The sequence below is a fragment of the Physcomitrium patens genome, chromosome 26 (genome assembly GCF_059467195.1).
Source record: "Physcomitrium patens ecotype Gransden chromosome 26, ASM5946719v1, whole genome shotgun sequence".
In the NCBI taxonomy this organism is placed as follows: Eukaryota; Viridiplantae; Streptophyta; class Bryopsida; order Funariales; family Funariaceae; genus Physcomitrium; species Physcomitrium patens.
In genome coordinates, this window is record NC_143435.1 from 1,546,404 (window position 1) to 1,562,935 (window position 16,532).

Consider the following 16,532-nt stretch of genomic DNA (forward strand, 5'->3'; position numbering starts at 1 on the left):
ACAGATGGACAGATACCATTTTTTTATATAAGAGGATATATATATATATTTATTTATTTATTTATAGTATTAATATTATAATTTTATTACATAAACTTTTTAAAATATTAAAGTACTATAAATATGTTGCACTATGTTTTTTGAAAATGAAATATTAGTGTTTTTAGAGAACCTTTACCTAGACACCCCAGTTTTACTATGTGGGCACCTTATCCCCCATCCCCATGCCATGCACCTCTGCATACACACAGTTTAACTTCTGTTTACAGTAAAACATTCATATGTAATGGATAATGATATTTCTTTTTTCTTTTTCTTTTATGCTGATTAAAATTTATAATATTTTATAATATGTTTCATATAATTTATTATTTACATTATTAAGCTTATTAAATTTTATTTAATATTTTATTGTGTGTATATATATATATATATATATATATATAAATGTAAACAAGAGTTTTGTTATGTGTATGTAGGTGTACGTGGCACTGAGAGTGCTCACACAATAAAAGAGGGGTGTCTGCCTGGTAGTTCCCTTTTTTAATCTCAAGAGATGTTTTTGTTGCTTTGCCACCACTTGCATTCATCCAAGCATACTTTCAGCAATAATTACTATTTTTCATTCATATTAATCATTCATTATCTCATTATAAAATAAAATAAAATAAAATTTTCTTGACTCTCCTTCAATTACATGCCAAAATCCTCAATCCACTTTTTAAACTCTTTTTCAATATTGTTTAAATTCTACAACAGACAATGCTATTGTAAGCAATAATAATAAAAGAATAAGATGGAAGAATGAAAATGGGCTAGTAGAGGGTCAAGGAATTTCTTCCAAATTAACACATTCTTAGACCTCCTTCACTCCACAGAAAAAACTATTTAGTACAGTAGGCAATGGTAGAATTGTTGTTAACTGGCTTGAATGACAGTGATAGATTTGTATTTTTTCTATTATATCACTAAAGCATATGATAAGAGATCTCTTTGGAATATCCAACCTTCTCACAATAAGTTTCCTTAGCACAAAAGATATCATTCTCCTCCCTTTTAATTGTCAAAACACATTCTCCCTTTTGAACACACATTGGAGACTTTTGATTTAATGTTGTTTTTATGGAAAATAATTCTATTGCTCATTTTCTTACTTTGCAAACTATTGATACATGTGTATGGTTGGTTCTAGAACACCATCTAAGTCCCATACAATCCAATAGACATGGTGATAAAAGGGTTAGGTGAGACAACCGTTTAAAACGGAATGTGGCCTCTGAGGATCAAAATGCTATATTTCATGCATAAGTTCACGGCCCAACTAAGAGAGGTACAATAATCCTACAAACTCAGAAAAATGTGACCACAGGATGCAAATTCACAATGCTACTGTTCATTATTGAGCTCACGATTCTTACAGTAACAGCACACTCTAACATGAAGGTCAACAGCTGTTTGGAAGCTTCAGAAGCTGTTCCATCACCTACTCCAAGAAAAATAGAGATTACACCCTGGTTTGTCTCTTTAATAGGAGCTGATTCTATACATAATCAGCAAAAAGATAAACAAGATCGTTACGTCAGTATATGAATAGAAAATGCCGAGCAACAATGTCTGCTGGATGAAATGTGCAGACAAAGATATAGCGCCAGGGAAAAGAACTAACGAATTGTCATTCTATAATCCAATAGTGTAATCACACGGGGGGGAATAAGTTGCAAAACCATACAACGCCGGGATAGCGTTGTAGCCACCTAAAGAATTGAGAGTAGGCCTTACAACTTGAGATGAAGTGTGAAGTTACTGCACCATATCATCAGGACCTAAGCTGCAATCCAGAGCCTCCCTCCAAATGAGATCCTTGATATGCTCCTCCGAGATAGAGGGCTCCTCGAAGTCAAACTCGAAGGGAGATACCGAGGCAGGCTCATCGTTGATGTCATGAAGTGAAGCTAAATAAGGGTGCGCCAAGGCAGCTTCCACTGCACCATAAATAAAAACAGAAACCAGCTTACAATGCAAGAACATCAAGTTAAATTCAAAAAACTGACTTGGAACCACGTAACTGTAAATTGTTTAGATCGTTCTGGATGGAATTGCTGAATCGGTACCTGTGATTCTTTTCGCTGGATCAAAGACCAGCATCTTTTCAACAAGATCAAGAGCAGAACGATTAATGCCTCTGAACTTCTGGGTTAAGGGAATAGGCGACTGTCGAGGCAGGTGCTTGATATACCGCCTAGCATTGTCGCTTCTCAAAAACCCAAGATCCCTATCTTCAGGAGTTCCGATGAGCTGCCATTCAGAGGAACAGGATTAAGCAGCTATGGCACTGTTTGTGACAGGATGTTGCAAGGAAACGAATCAGATACACAATAATAACCTCAACATCAAGCCACGAACGGAAACTTCTAATCCTCATCAGAGAAATGAATAAATAAATACAAACAGAATCGAAAACATTATTTTACTGGACCGAAAACACGCCGTGCTTACTTCTGTAATTAGGCGGAGCTGATGCACATAGTCTCTCCCAGGGAACAACGCAGATCGGTTAAGCAACTCCATGAAGATGCACCCCACAGACCAAATGTCAATAGCTGCAGTGTATGCTGAACAATTCAGGAGCAGCTCTGGAGCTCTGTACCACCTCGTTACAACATACTCAGTCATGAAATCCGTTTCAGAGAGAGTGCGTGCCAAGCCAAAATCTGCGATTTTCAAATCGCAATTGGCATTGACGAGAAGGTTGGTGGGCTTCAAGTCCCGGTGCAAGACGTTCGCCGAATGGATGTACTTCAAGCCCCGCAAGATTTGATACAGAAAATACTGAATCCAAATTCACAATAGTTAGGAACTTTGACCGGGTAAATGAGGGACCCTGAAACAGACGAGATAGAAATCCTTCTACTCATCTGCAATCTCTATGTATAACGCCTCAATACCTTATCAGAGTAGCATCGTCAAATATCACTCGATCAGTGCTAAACCCAAGGTGGAGTCATCAATTTATACTGGCAAGATCGATATGTGTGCAAGCAACAAAATTTCAATCAAAATCATGTCTCATTGACAAATTAGAGTTTTCTAGCTTTTACATCATCTTAACGATACTCAGGTCACAAGCATAGAAGTTAAAACACAACCAAAATCTCTAATTAAAGGTATATGTCTCAACCTGACAGTGGTCTTCTGTGAGAGCTTGATTTGAACGAATGATCTGGTGTAGGTCCGTATCCATCAACTCGTATACAATGTACACGTCGTTGAAATTCTCCCTAGTTGGGGGACGAATGATGTCTGTAATGGCAACGACCTGCTCCAAGTCAAGGAGGTGATCAAATTTCATACATCAAGAAACCAGAAAACACAAAACTTCAGTGGCACAAGCAACACTAAAGCAATCTTGTGCAGATGTCTCGTAAACAGCAAACAGGAGAGGATAACTAAACAAGTTCCTGATGGTGCATGGCACAGTAAAAATGTCAAGTTCAATAGTCGTGGCCAGTACGTTTTCATGATCCATATGCCGGAGGAGTTTTATTTCACGCAGTGTTCGCTTCGCATCGATCCTGTTGTCGAAGGCGTTTCCAATCTTTTTGACCGCCACCTCCTCACCCGTAACGGTATCAAAGAGTGAACTGCATAGGCAAGGATCCATTCTGTTCAGTGCCATGAAGATATTGCAAGGGAAAAGAATATAAAAAGCTAAGCCGCAAAGTTGGTTTAGAATAATAACTCCTCGAGTCTGACAAAATAGTAGCAGAGTATCACTTCTGACTAAATATAAAGACGGACGATATAATATGTGGTTACAAGACCAATTCCTGTCAATAGAAAGGAATGTTTGAAAAACACGACTTTAGAAGATTGATCAAAGTTCCTAACGATTGCATACTACAAACTCTAGAGAGTTAATCTCTATAGCAGTGGCAATAAACCAAATGTTCTGAAGACAATACGGTGGAACTGAAGCACATATGAACTGTTAACAACAGCTCGTGGAACTCAGGTAGAAAACAGAATGGAATAAAACAACTTTAAGCTCAGAGGGAGGGATTCTAACCAGACGATTCCATAAGCTCCGCGCCCAATCGGACGAAGTGGTGGCTTGTACCTCGCGGTGACTTCGAAATCAGTTCCCGCCACAACATATTTCACGTAATGACCTCCGTAGGTCGGAGTACTTATAACTTTCAATTCTGGAGTTCCACTGCTAGTCTCCATACTGCTTCAGAGGTCCTATTGAAGAGACTGCACAAAAGAATTCAAGCTCTTAACCTTCTACATAGGATTACAACAGATTTGGACGAACAATATTTCTAACTTAGTGCAGCAAGTATAATAGGGAAAACTCGACAAACCATTTTCCTAGAAAGATACGAATGTTACACAAATTTTACAGCTACTAAACGATCAATTCACTAGTTGGAAACTTGGAAGACCCAAAAAACAACAAAGGTACGGATCCGAAACACGAGTACAGTCAAAGTCAGCAAAACAAATCGTGCACTGAAAAGGAGCATACGGTGAAGAAGCTGCAATTGAGTGCAACGCTGAAGGGTATCACAACAAAGTTCAATCACTCGAAGGAACGCCGCGTCCCTACATGTAGTAACAAACAAAACACCTTCCTCTCTAGAATCCAGCACGGGAGACAACCTTACAAGCAACACAACTTTAAACTGACCTGAGTAAGATCCCGACCGCAGCAACAACCAGACCTTCAATCAAAGTCGCAATTCGAGCGTTTCCGACCAGTAGCAAGTTCAAGGAATTTCAACAGCACCCGCCCACAATCTAAGCAAACGCGATGAGCCGGCAGGCTCCAGGTCCAATTTACCGACAGTCCACTACAAAAGAGGGGGGCTCTTCTTCCATGACCACGTCCTCCTCACTCCCAAAACTTACCCAGCCAACAGACAGAGACGGAGGAGGAGGCTGTGACAAGAACAGAGGAGGGTGAAGGGCGAGGCGGGGGCGAAGCGAAGAAGTCAAACAGTCCCATTCGCCGAAGCAAGTGGCGCCATGGCTCGCCCCGTCAGGATTCTTCGACACACGGCTTAGGCTATGGCGTGCTGCTCCGACAGTAGCAAGCGCGCAAAGCCTCACCCCTTCGACGAAACGTTCCCTCCTCGTTCAATTTTCTCTCCTTCGTTCGTCACCCTTCGTCCACTGTTCGGTCGGCGGGGAAGTGTCGCGGCGGGCCCTATTCCCGTGAGCTAAAATGTGACGTTTGCCAGTCGTGGTCCATCGGAGATGCACACTGGTTCTTCCATCACCGAGAGGGTCGTGTATTCCCGCGATTCTAGGTCAAAAGAGCTGGACTTCCTCCAACTCAGATTGTTCCGTTCACACCTGCTGGCTGGATATGGAACACTGGCTATTCGTTGAGGTGGGTCTTCAACGATGGGTTTCACTGTTGAAGCATATCCTCACTTCTTGCCCCATTTCCACTTCGTGTGACTCTCTTTGTAGTGCACTTTTGTGAATAACAAATACTATTGACCGTCTGTCTATGTTGATTACTTCTACTTTATGTACATGCGATTTTTATTTTACTTTATTTTATTGTTCCCCTAGTTTTGTTCACAACATGGTCATTGATTTAACATTTATTTGTAGCTTGTTTGAACTATGTCTTTTGTGTCTCAATTTTTAAGTGTTTAGAAGTAAATTCTCAAACCAAGAATAAAAACACAATGGGATTATTCATGAGAATGAGTATTATCTTTTTTTTTTTTTCTTTTTTTTGGGCATACCATAAACTAAGAAGAGAATAAAGATAGAATTTCTTGAGTCAAACAAATTTTTGAAAAAGAAAAAAAAACAAGGTTTGGAAGAGAAGTGTCCAAGTTGCAAGAATTTATTATATCAAGCATTTTGGATTCAAAAAAACTATTTGGAAAAAATTATGTGACCACATGGCAAATCTAAAGACCCTTGTAAATTCGATCCATATCTAAAAAGCTTGGTTCAACAAGATAATATCTACTTAATATTTTATTTTTTTATTTACATCTATATACTTGACTTTAATTATATTTGTACTTTTTATCTTAATATTGTTCTATAAATACTATTTAATTCAATTAATTTATAATAATACAATCTATTTTCTGACATATATTTGTTTTCAAATTTAGGATTCGAAAATTTATATTTTATAATATTTTTCATAAATACTTTTTAAAATTAATTACTTTGAGATAGAAAATATTTCTTGAAATTGTTAAATAAAAACATAATAAAAGAAAAAACAAGAAACTAAGAGATCTTAATTGAGGTTGATTAATATTATTTTTATTTTTTTATAGTACTTATAGCATATGTATATATACATATATATATATAGTAGATACATAGTATATATACACATATATATATATACTAGATGAAGTTAGTGTCATTAGACATGGAAAAGTTGTTTACAAATAGTAAACTAGAGGTCTTTTTGCAAGTTATGCAATGCTTTATGTTGTTAACAAATTCTTTGATTTTCAAAAATGAAAAGGCTTCTTTAGCTCTTAGTCATATACCTAAGCTTCCATATTATATAGATATATCAAACAAAATATTAACTTACAATAGATTAAGATGTTTTTTTTAATATATAAGAAATGTATTGTAAACACTTAAATTATTATAAAACCTAGTTATCTAAAATTAAATATTTTATGTATAAATATAAAAATTATAAAATTATAAAAAAAATTATCAATTTATTTTTTTATAAAAAAAGTTTTATACTTAATTAATTGTTGATATTAACATGATGTTTTTATTTTGAAGAAATTGAGATAAAAAATTATGTTTTTAAATATTAATAATGTGAGCTAAAAAAAACCTCAAGTAGTTGGAAGTTTATTCTAGACTACAATAAGTGAGTTAACTATGAAAAGTTTAGAAATGTTAGCACTTATTTAGATCTTAATCAATTCATGTTTAACCTCCTTAAATCAATAAGTCTGAGATAAACAACCCCCCACTAATTGGAAGTTTATCTTAGTTCACAAGTGAATTAACTATGGAAGTTTAATAAGTTGTAGCTCTTATTTAAATCCTAATTAAATCACTTTAATCTTCTTAAAACACCCAAGTTATTAAGCATAACCTCTACCATTAACTCACACTCACAATAGCAAATTACTCACAAAATGCATGCCCAAAGAAATTCCTTCTCTTAACTCTTAATTTAATTTTTTGTTTGTTTATTGTATTTTATTTAATCAAAATTCTTCCGTTCACAAAAACTCATCCAAGTATAAGTTATCATAAGTTATCTGTGAATTACTTCTCATCCATGAACACCTTTTCATCCATACTTAAAATTCATAATGTGCTCAGTGGCCCCAATATCGGCAATCCATTCATTATTAAATTCAGTAGAAGATACTGCGTGTGCATTTGTGGCCTCTGCTGAATAAGCAGAAAAAGAAAAAGATGTTGCTGTATAGGCACGAGTAATTTCCTTCGATAATTCAGAAAATTGTCCATAAGACGCAGCTATGCAAGATCGATTGACAGTATTCTGTATTTTGTTTCAGAAGAATTCACTGTGTAAGCTCCATTGATTTGATTCGAAAAATCAGAAAAAGGTCCTTTAGATGTCGCGGTATATGCTCGAGTGATTGTATTCGAATAATCAGTATATTGCTGGTCTTCTTCTTGTGAATCAAATTGATCCGGAATAGTTTGATGATCATGATATGACGAAATTTCTTAAGAAAAATGATTTCCTGGATAATTCTCGCCATTGCTTGAATAAAATGTGTTTGGATTAAAAGATTCCGTAAAGGATTCTTGAGCGGGTAAACAGTTTGGGCGATGAGAAGATGCAATATGGGGACACTCTTGCCACCAGTGCCCAATTAAACCACAGTTATTGCAGTACGTACGACGCTTAAGTTCAACAAACTCGTGATGACGCATATTGTGCTGTCGATTTATTAGAAAAGAACGATCTCCATACAATATTTTCGGACGAATAGATGGCGGAGGATAACGCGGAGAAAGAAAACGCTGCGGATTAAGAGGAGGATAATTGTATGACAAACGAGGGGCAAAAGATGAAGACGTACCTTGAAAATTTCCTCGCGATAAGTTGCTCCCACTGAATGATGTAAGTCGATAAGTCACAGTTGTCATTCGTCATTCATATTTGCATATAACTCTTTAGTTTCAGAACTGATTTCTTGATGAATTCTTCGTGATATTTGGGTTTCTTCCTTCCTTGTACGTAATTTGAGATTTGCAAGAGTTCTCTCTCACTCTGTGGTAAAGGCATCGAAACCAGCAGGTAAATTCGCCGTTAATTTTGATATCATGAATTTATGTGAAAATGAGTGATCGCCTAGTTAGCGTAGTTCACTAATGATCAACTCAAGTTCCGCAATAAGGCTTGACATAGATTGTCCATGCTGAATTTTAGCATCGGAAAACTGCCTCTGCAATTCATGAATATCTCCACCACTTTTATGTTTGTGTTCTTCAAGTTAACGATCCCACACTTCTTGTGCGGTATTACAACTTGTTAAAGGTGGTAAGAATTTTCTTTCAATCGAGGAGGTAAGAAGAGTGTAGGCATTGTAATCTCGTTCCCTCCCCTCGTCATCAGAATCATATGCAGTTGTTCCGTCAATGTGACGTATGTAGCCTTTTGCTCGGAAGAGATTTCTCAATTCCCACTTCCACATGTGAAACTATGATCCGCTAAATCGCTGGATCCCAATCAAGTCCTTCTAAATCGACATGTTGGAAAATATATATATATATATATATATATATATTCGTAAGAAAAGAATTAAGGGACAAGGTAAAACGATAGTAACGTGAAATTTGAAAATCAAGAATGTAAGAAATTCTCTGTATATTCTTATTGCTCTGTCTGTAAACCGTAAACTCTATGTAATGATCTAATCACTCTGTGTGTAAACAATAATCGCAGTAATATTTGACGTATTTGCTAAATCTAAGAGCAATTGTAGATCACACTTTCTTTAATCTCCGTGTTTATTTTCTAATAACACTTGTCTCTAATGACCTGAACAAGAACAAGAAATCAGAACAAGAAGATAGGCTAAACTTGTACAACTAGAAGACAAAAGGGCCCGTAACCTTTTGGTTTATAAGACATAGCACCTCTTATGAAAAACACAACACAACTTTATTTCAAGAAACCTCTTACATTATATATTCCCTTCGAACTCTCTACACCTATGACTATCATTATCACATGGGAAGTAATTCTTTCTAACTAATTACTCAACAGTTACTAAAAGAATGAGGTGCAGCCAGAGCTCAATGGGTAACATCAGCGACGGACGTGATCGACAGCGCCAGAGACCGAGTTGAAAAGTATATCCCCGATTCGCGACGAGGCCAACACGTTCAGATTGTATCTGAATCGTTATCGCAACTCCGGGCCATTCCAGAGTTCAAAACCCTCGAACCATTGTGCAAGCTGTGACCACACTTGCAACACATGATCTACTGCTTCGAAATGCTTTCTTTTGATAGGAATCTCTCGTAGAACTCTCCCAATCTCAAAAAACTGAAGAATCTGATGAATGACGTGAACATTCACGATCTGCGCATCTTAGGAATTTTCAAGACGTGAATTTTCAACAGAACAAATGCGTTTGTTTATTCAATTTAATCTAGATTTTTCATTTTTTCATTTTTATTGCTTTTATTCATGCTTTCGAAAAAGATCACATATCTTATTGAAAGATCAATCGATGGAGCTGTTTATGAGATGCTCGTCAAGAATCCCATGTCCACTGTCCAACAGAAAAATTGAAGCTCGGAACGTGGACGCGTCAAATTGGACATCTTCAACTCGTGGACCTGCCATATCCATGTCTGCTAGAGCTTTGCACACATTCTGTGTCCATGTTGCTTCAAAATTGAACCGGTATCAGCTTTCAAAACCCACCCTAGCAACAGCATGCAGAAATTGAACTGGGCGTGGTGGTGCCAGAGGAACCTCCTCGAAAACCATATCCTTCGAACGTGCTGCTACTGGACTCAGGTACCCCTGCACCCCGATGGGGAGCACCCTGGGTCTACCAAAGGCGAATCGAGCATGCAGTCCGTAAAATGTTTCGTAGGCTAAGTGGGTTAGATAATCCTCGTCACGAACGGATTCCTCGTCTTCGCCATACTGGTAAGTGGAGGCTTTCATGTCACGTGCCGTATTTAGCAAAGCGGAGTCCAGTTGCGCAAATGCGTCAGGACGTCCCGCACTGCCACTTCGCAGTCCAACCATACATGTCAAACGCAAAACCTGCCGTCATGACTGATCCATCTTCTGGTCTTTACTTTCCCTTTAATTCGACCGATTTTACTATTCTCTCGTTGTGGATGATGGTCGTCCATTCATGTTCTAAACAGTTGTCCTGTTTCGATTGCCGTCTCTGAGCCCCGCTTGAGGCATTTCGATCTGCGCATCTTAGGGTACTGCCCGTGGCATGTTTACTGCAGACTTGCTCTGTTTCTTACTGCACCGATGTACAATTTTACGCTAGTCTTCCTGCCGCTGAAAGCCATTGCTGGCCTGACATGAACCTCTTTATTGTGGTCCCAGGTCGATTGAGATTGACTCGGATTGAAAATGGGCTTTCTACTGCCAATGACCCGTCACTGAGACTGCACACTGCGTCGGTGATTAGAAACCATGTTGCGCTTGTGTTGGGTCCATGACTACGAAGTTGTGGCCAAAAATTCGATTATTCTGCAAGTGGAGTTGCACCCAGCCCGCCCTACGTTATTCTCTGATGCATATCTTGTCGTGTCACAATTCTCTGTTCTCCAGCATAAATTCTTCAGTCAACACACTGGTGAAGTATTATCCAGGATATCGACAGCATCGAAGACATCTTATCGGGTACTTATCATATCGCAATGGATCAAGAACTACATGCCGTTCTTGATCTGTTTTGTCCTCAAGAAGTCTCGTGCACAGTCTCGTGCACAGTTTAATTGGAATCGGTAAACCCCACAAACCGTGATGAGCGACGGTCTCAGGCTAAATCTTTGCTCAGACCTGGCATTCATTTTATCGAAAATGTTACGATCACGTCTAATGTAACCATGTGTCAAGCCACTAAGCGGCATTAAGTTAGACTTGAATCAATTCTACGCCACCGTACAACAACAGATCTTCACTCTACTCAAGCAGTAATTCCACTTTAAAATGATTTCGTCGTGCATCTGCACTCTTGCGGTTTCATTATTTCGCTGCAACGGTTTCGATTGCTTGTGTGATCGACATCAGCCGATCACAGACTTAAAAATCAGCGTTTCCACAGTCGGTGGTCTTCGCCCGATACATCACCTCTTTCAAAAACTACGTTAGCCCCAAAACCGAATGACGTCGTAGATTTAAACGCGATTATCCACTGCAGGATACGATTGACAAAAGGACCCATCAGATCAGAGATATCAAAATTATCCGCCCTGTCGATGAACAGTTAGTGGATTGTCCAAACCAAGCAACTGCAACAAAGTGGACCGAGTGAACGAATGAATGAATGAATCCATAACATTCGGGGAGGACGTGAACTCCGATGCCGTGAGACGAACCGCTTGCCGTGAGATGAACTGCGAGGGATGCAACTGATTGGCTCCTACATTCACTGACCTAAACGCGTTCGCGAACTGGACCGCAGACAACGGGGTCCCGATGGGGTTTGGGCGTGGGCGGGGGTGAAAGCGAGATGGAGACCGGGGGAAGATGGCAGGGAAACGGAGGGGATGATGGATGAGAAGGGAATGAGCGGCGGGGATGGTGCGGACAGAAATGGTACCAGTCCCCACTGTGGAGCTCTTTCCTTGCAATCTCCAACGCGGGCAACCGGCAACCAGCATTCTTTCCCTTTCGCCGCCTTTTTCACGTCTAGCGCTCTCTCCACTGACTCGACGAGCGAGTCGCTGAGTTACAGCGACCCCTCGATCAGGTCGCTTCGATCCCCACACCTATTATATCACAGCCGCGCAATCGCCGGAGAAACCCTGTCAGGGACCCAACTGCTTCGTGACTGTCAGGTATCTCGGACTGAACTTGTTCCGCGTCTAAGCAAAGTATTTGAGTTCTCCCGAGAGGTTGTCGTCGATACGTTGCAACTCGAGTTCTCTCGATTGGTTGTGTACGATGGAATGATGCATACTGCCGCTGTTTCTTTTTTGGAGTTGTAGACTTTGAGTAAGAGCAAGAAAGAAAAAGAGATCGAGAGAGAGAGAGGGTGTGTGTGTGTGTGTGTGTGTTTGTGCGGGTGTGTGTTCATGTATGTGCGCGAAAGTTCACATGTCGATCCATTTCTAGTGCAGTTCAGTTACATTCTGCGTCGATGGAGAACGGTTACGTGATTGCGTTGTGATAGCGTGGTCAGCTACTGGTGTGCGAGGATTATGGCAAGGTAGCGGAGCTCTTTGCTGGTTAAATTCCATATGAGGTCTCCAGGTCTTGAAGGTTCTTCTGTGTGCTTGACGGAACCCTACCACCTAGGTTTAATTCGTCTTCACGACGGGAAGGCGGGTCCATCAGCTGCTAACCACCAGTGGCTGGCTCACCACTTGATAGCCACCAATTTAATGTGGACCTCATGACTTGGTCTCTTCGATCGTGTTTCTGACTGATGCTGTAGACAGCGGCTGCGACAGAGGTGTGGCATGTAGCAGCATTGTTCACGGTAATCGCCATAGTTACGTGCACCTGCTGACTGTATTAAGGAAGGCGAGTCGGTTGATTGTTCTTGGTCTGCTGTTGCGCTGATCTGTCGATGTGGCGGCCATGCAGAAATTTAGTCAAGCGGAAATGAGGATCAGGAAGCAGAGTCGAAATGTAATTGTGAAGATTCCGTCCCTGGATACAACCGTGGAGGGTTTAGTGAGAGAACCATGGGGTAGCTACGGGGTCCAGGAATCCTTTGACAGGGATGGAGCGGTGGAGCCATTTTTTAGGCAAAGTCCATCATCGGATGGAACGGTCCATGTAGGGGCGGTGTCTGAGGCTGCTAAATCTGAACTGCTTCAAGAAGAAATTTCCAGAAATGTCGATGAGGGCGAGGAGTCCAAGGTACCGGGGGATCAACTAAGGCAGGCGCAAGAAAGAGAGCACTTGATGCGGCATTATGTGAGACGAGGAAACCGAAAGGAAGGCGACGATCCTTCTTTGGGGCCAATTGAATCTTTCACTGTACCTGCCGCAGCTTCAGGCATAACTCAACTCGGGGTACTTTATCAAAGTCCATTTTCCTTCCACCAAGAATGTCGTAGACATTGCAAAGCACGAAATCTGCATGGTATCCTGGTTGAGGATTATGTCTGCAATATCTAGTTGTCAGCAGCTGTTAGCACAATCCTGAATTTTCTTAAAGCCATGAAGCCCTAAATTTTGCTGCGAAAGCTTGGATGGCTTATGTCAAGTCATTATTTGCCTCTGGAATTTGGTATGTCAATTCGGTGTTAATCAATCCGCTTCGATTTACATGCTGTGCGTTGCCGCAACCATTATGGAATATCTTTACGCTCTCTCCCTTGTAAGTTGTCATGCATAGCGAGTGATGTAGTCTGAGTCTGTGAGGTAGTCTGTGAGGTAGTTGGGATTGAGGCATTTGTGTATGTGGTCCTGTGCAGATTAATGATATAAATGGAATAAAGTTACGCATAAATTCCGGGGAGTCCACCCCTGTGCGTGCTAAGGCCGATTTCCAAGTCAGCAAAACCGACGAAAAGCAGGATCACCCGTCCAATCAACCGGAAGGATCGTTGCTGCATACTTTGTATCTTCAGCTTGTGGCTGCGGGTGGGGAAGGGATCACATTGAGGGAGCTTTTCGGCAGTTTCAAAAAGCAGACATGTTTGCCAAGCCTCGCAAGCGACTGGAAGGAGCAAGTTAGGGCTCTCTTAAAGAGCAATCCGCACTTTGATGAAGTAAAGGGACGCTACCTTCTATGCGAACAGCTTGTGCAGCCGAAGCGCAGATCACTTCCATTCCACATCCCTTCCAGAAGCGCCAATCCTAGAGCATCTTCCAATGGCCATGTCCCATCGCCACGGTCAACCTTTCAATCGCCCGATGCAGCTGCAGTCCAATCTGCCCTTTCTATGGACAAAAATGAAGGTATTAGATTTCTCGTATCTCTACATCTCTAAAGAGGTTGTAGAACAGATGAACTGACGATAACCCAAGTGACAAAACTATTTCTAGTAATATGTTTGGCTAAGGCTTGTAGCTATGTCCATTTTTTTATTTTTATTCAGGAGTCCAAACAAGAAGAAAAGCTTACGAGAAGACGATCGAAGCGGTACTTACGGAGTCGGCTTTGGAGTTCCAAAAGATGCAGCAAGATTTGGTCAATCCGCCTCTAGTGGGTATTACAGAGTCCAGAGCGTCCAATAGCATCGTAGCAGAGCCCGAAGAATCACCGGCTACACATACACCGTTTCCGACATCTAACAAGAAAAGAAAGCCGTCTTCAAATAATGAGGAGGATGGCATCAGAAACATTCGCGGTTCTTTGAAGGCGATGCAGGCGAAGATTTTGGCAGAGACGGGCGTGCAGAGTGGCGTTCCGTGTGCCAGGAAGGATGATGCGCGCAAGTGGCGGTGTCCGTTGATGGCTATGGAGGGGCATACTCTCTGCGAGCATCACAAGAGCTTACAAGAGAGGAAAAATGCGAAAAAGCAACATGAGAACCTAAACAGGCGTTTGGGGGAGAAAGAATTTTTAAGATCTGCGCAAGGCTCATCGACTGGTGAACTAGGATTATACCAGGGCGAAAAGGAGGACATTGTTACAGGGCCTGGCGGTGCTCATGCTATTCAAGCCCTTATCGACCTGCGTTGTCAAGTGACTGAGAAGGAATCTCTCAAACCAGCTTCGACTGTGGACTTGTTAAAGACCCAGGACGATATTGCTGCCACAAATTTAGTCGAAGAGGAAGAGGAGCCAGAGGTATTTAACGACGATCTTTCCAAGGCTGCAACAAAAACTCTGAAGTTGGCATCCGCTTTAAATGGGACGTCAGGGATGAGCATGACCCCTTCACACGACGAGAAGGGAGTGCTCAGAAAAGCTCCTTATGAACGAGCCATTCCAGGCTCCTTGAAAGCATTGCAAGCCAGGATTGTTGCGGAGAGTGGCGGCCCACACAGCGGCGTGCGATGTGCGAGGAAGGACGGCAGCGTTGACTCCGCCAGGAAGTGGCAATGCCCGTTGAACGCCATGCACGGCCATACGCTATGCGAGCATCACATGTTCCTGAAAGAGAGGAAGAGAGCTCGATATGCAGCCGCGAAAAAGAAGAGACAGCAGGGGGGAGACCCAGTTACCAGCAAAAGCAGCACCACGCAGGTCGATGAAGTGATGGCTTCGTCACCAGCAGGAGATGAGAGACATAGCACTGGGGAAGCAGAAAGAGATTCTATGAGAGATCCTAAGCTCTCCAGGAGTGCGGTGACAAATGAGAAGAAGCTACAAGATGATGAGTCTTCAGACACAGATGAGGGTGTCATTCCAAATCCCAAGGAAGCAAAGGAATCAAGTTCTAAGACGGAGAAGCCGCTGTTACAAGTGTTCAGAAATGCGCCTAAAAAGAGGTATATTGCAGCTAAGAAAACCGCATCAAGTTTCGTCCTTGTAAAAGAGAAACACATTGAGAGAGAGAGCTCGTCCTTGATACGGTCTCCCACGATTCCTCCACTTCCTGCCACGTATGGCATCCGGAGAAAAGCAGTGAAGAACAGGTCTTTGTTGTCATTGTAACATGCGAGCCTATCCGTAGACTAACCATCGACATCATAGAGTAGAAGATGTGCATACAGTTAGTTTAGAAACATACAGAATCATCATCCTTATGAAAAATTTCAGTTCATATTTCTCGGTGATGAGAGCAGTTTTGGTGATAGGATATGATAGCAGCCTAGTGAGCTCTATGCCCTCCTCATGAGTACAATGTCAACCCCACGTAATGGTGTCACACGATTTTGGAACCTGTCTGATTCGATCAGCGACCAGATACTTACTTACCCAGCTCTGAACTATGTGCTCTCCTTCAGTCTTGTGATTGATTCTGCGAGAATCGGATCAATTGAAACATGAATTTGCTATAGATAACATCACCCAACTGCTGAGAAGTGAGGATCAGTTCACGTTCGTATTATTTGGCTGCTGGATCATCCCCAGTTGTATAGAACATAGAATTGCTGCAAATATCAGCATCTCACAAGTTTAGTTTAGGTGTTGCTTCCTGCAGTTACTGGGTCAGGTCTTCAATCCATCGAACTGCTAGAACCATGGAGTTCCTGCTATGAGACTCCCATTGTGGACAACGCTTCATCAATTAATGAAATTTGTTTGCAACTTCTTGTTATTCAAGTAAATAATATGTGAAAAAAACAAACAATCAAAACAAACAAACTGTTATTTAAACAATCTGTTATTTACTACTTGTTAAAGGTGTTTTTAAATCATCGGGTTATTAAATCAAGGTGTTTTTTAATCATCGTGTTATTAAATCATTGTGTT

General features: G+C 41.0%; 2 protein-coding genes across 3 annotated transcripts; one reads left to right on the forward strand and one right to left on the reverse strand.

Moving 5' to 3' along the window:
- Nucleotides 1–1,256: 1,256 nt before the first annotated feature.
- On the reverse strand, nucleotides 1,257–4,911 carry LOC112278081 (mitogen-activated protein kinase 4a). Of its 2 annotated transcripts, none has more exons than XM_024511136.3 (7): nucleotides 4,691–4,911; nucleotides 4,067–4,254; nucleotides 3,512–3,641; nucleotides 3,179–3,316; nucleotides 2,497–2,829; nucleotides 2,112–2,295; nucleotides 1,257–1,982 (listed from the first exon to the last, which is right to left on the reverse strand). In XM_024511136.3, the coding sequence occupies exons 2-7, from the start codon at nucleotides 4,225–4,227 to the stop codon at nucleotides 1,801–1,803; spliced, it is 1,128 nt and encodes a 375-aa protein (XP_024366904.1). In that variant the 5' UTR covers nucleotides 4,228–4,254; nucleotides 4,691–4,911; the 3' UTR covers nucleotides 1,257–1,800. The 2 variants fall into 2 exon arrangements, with proteins under 2 accessions (XP_024366904.1, XP_024366906.1); XM_024511138.3 differs by lacking the exon at nucleotides 4,691–4,911 and adding an exon at nucleotides 4,529–4,687.
- Nucleotides 4,912–10,678: 5,767 nt separating this feature from the next.
- On the forward strand, nucleotides 10,679–16,377 carry LOC112277951 (uncharacterized). The gene is made up of 5 exons (XM_024510841.2): nucleotides 10,679–10,992; nucleotides 11,673–12,048; nucleotides 12,800–13,234; nucleotides 13,639–14,125; nucleotides 14,266–16,377. The coding sequence occupies exons 1-5, from the start codon at nucleotides 10,679–10,681 to the stop codon at nucleotides 15,768–15,770; spliced, it is 3,117 nt and encodes a 1,038-aa protein (XP_024366609.2). The 3' UTR covers nucleotides 15,771–16,377.
- Nucleotides 16,378–16,532: the final 155 nt, after the last annotated feature.